The 1,850-nt window shown below is 38.2% G+C and overlaps 1 protein-coding gene across 1 annotated transcript; it reads right to left on the bottom strand.

Annotated features, from left to right (window-relative positions):
- Nucleotides 1-443: 443 nt before the first annotated feature.
- Nucleotides 444-1,808, bottom strand: LOC111785336 (NAC domain-containing protein 75-like). Its single transcript, XM_023665743.1, has 4 exons — nucleotides 1,341-1,808; nucleotides 869-1,075; nucleotides 645-734; nucleotides 444-491 (listed from the first exon to the last, which is right to left on the bottom strand). Exons 1-4 carry the CDS (start codon nucleotides 1,806-1,808, stop codon nucleotides 444-446), a joined length of 813 nt encoding a protein of 270 aa, XP_023521511.1.
- Nucleotides 1,809-1,850: the final 42 nt, after the last annotated feature.

Raw genomic sequence — 1,850 nt, 5'->3', positions numbered from 1 at the left:
GAAGGAAAAATGTATCAAAATGATGAGAATACTTGCCTATGCACGAATCGTTGAGAGCTCCTATCGACTTTTTGACTTGGGTTTGTTTTTATGGACTTGTTAGTAAGAGCTCGTACTGATCTGATTCATGCACGACAAAGGCTAAAGACGAACTCTAAACCCTAAACCCTAAGAGACATTAACCAAAATTATGGCTTTAAAAAAACAATTCAAAACAAAAGCTCTCAAAAGGAAGTTGATAGAATATATTCTCTTTTCTTTGTTCATAAAATAAACACAAAAATCTTAGATTATGAACTGAAAATTATAATAAAAAAAGAGCTAAAGAGAAAAAGGAACCCTAAGAGACAATATCATCTTTAATTCAAACTAATACCAATAAAGAAATTTGGATTTCTTTCCCTTTTCCCCCTCACCTTCAAATTATTGTTTCAATCTTATACCTAATCGATCTTTAAGCCCTCGATTTCGTGTTTCATAGAACGATCGAACTATTTGACATTTTTTGTAAAGAGTTTAAAACAGAAAACCGAAAATTTAAGAACCCGTCTTTCTATTAGATGCAAAATCAAAACTTTCGAATCACGGACGGTCGAGAAGAAAATTAGGTTGAAATAGAAAAGGGTGCATGAAAATTGACTCACTTCTTTGATGTTAGATGAAGAGCAGCCCATTATGAGTTCTTCCAAACCAGAAGCAGACCTTCCTCCAAGCTTATCATGATGTTGTTGTTGCTGTAAAGGAAAAAAACATCATCTTATGTGACTTTCTTTGTTCTTAATCTTTCTTTTTCAAAGCTTATAATATTCCAAAGTCAAATTCAACTAAATGGTTATGAAACGAGATCTTAATTGATGAGTTACCTTACCTGAAAGCTTTCGTTTTGTGAGACTTGATACGAGTCATGGTCGAGAATGATCGAGGAATGGTGGAGAGAAGACGGGCAGATGATCGTGGAGATTGGATTTGAAGGACGGGTTATTTGAAATGCAGTAGTCGCCACGGAAAGATGGTGACAATGGTGGTGAGGATGATCTCCGATCCCCTCGCCGGGGGCAGCTTCTCCAATCCCTGTCTATGGAAAATTTAGAACAAATTAATTATATGGATTTCTCAATTAGATTCCCTAATCATGGCTTAATCTTCATTTTATGTTCCTAAGCCTAAATTTCATTTAATTTATAAAAAAAAGGACAAATTCTTCTTTTTTCCATGAAATGTTTTGTTCTTAAAAAAAAAAAAAAACAATAACCTTAAAAATTGGAGAAAATCAAATGTAATTGAAGCATAGAAAAGTATAATTCTTTTTTTTTAAAAAAAGTTTTTAAATAAATACGAACCTCATCAAAGGTTCTTCTGAAGGGACCAAAGCTAAAATGGTCGGCTTTGAATGGCTGAATATGATCCAATCCGCCGTAAGTGGCGGCGAAATGTGGCGGAGGACAAAGGCCGCCGCCGCCAACTGGGGATATATCGTCTCTTTGGCGGGTTGCCATTTGCCGAGAAGATGAATAACTCCCGCTCACATTCTCTCTTTTACTAAGAACAACATTGTCGCCGGTAACCTCGGCGGCGGCGGCGGCGGCGGCGGCGGCGGCGGCCTTGTCGGAGGAGGACCAGTTGCACTGACGTGGCTGTGTCTGGTAAAATATCTTAGAAACGACAAGCTCTCCTTCTCTCTCCTCCTCGTGTTGGCCCAAATGGTATTGGTGCATAACCCAATTAGTTTTTTCAGGCTTTCGATTTTTGCCGAAGTTTGTGTAAAGAACAAGGATTTTTTTGCAGCCCTTTTGACGGCCGTTGACCATAACCGGTCGTGTTTTTCCGGTCTTGTGCCACCGTGTTTCCCC

This window comes from Cucurbita pepo, unplaced genomic scaffold (genome assembly GCF_002806865.2).
Source record: "Cucurbita pepo subsp. pepo cultivar mu-cu-16 unplaced genomic scaffold, ASM280686v2 Cp4.1_scaffold000455, whole genome shotgun sequence".
Lineage (NCBI taxonomy): Eukaryota > Viridiplantae > Streptophyta > Magnoliopsida > Cucurbitales > Cucurbitaceae > Cucurbita > Cucurbita pepo.
Note: the sequence above shows the minus strand (reverse complement) of the source record. Positions and strands in the feature narration are given on the sequence as shown.

What these genes read in the sequence shown, in the direction of transcription:
- LOC111785336 (XM_023665743.1), bottom strand. Translation starts at nt 1,808, where the DNA reads ATGGTCAACGGCCGTCAAAAGGGCTGCAAAAAAATCCTTGTTCTTTAC. An exon ending in TCAGAAGAACCTTTGATGAG is followed by an intron (nt 1,076 to 1,340) that starts GTTCGTATTTAT and finishes AATTTTCCATAG; the next exon opens with ACAGGGATTGGAGAAGCTGC. An exon ending in CTTCATCTAACATCAAAGAA is followed by an intron (nt 492 to 644) that starts GTGAGTCAATTT and finishes AATGTCAAATAG; the next exon opens with TTCGATCGTTCTATGAAACA.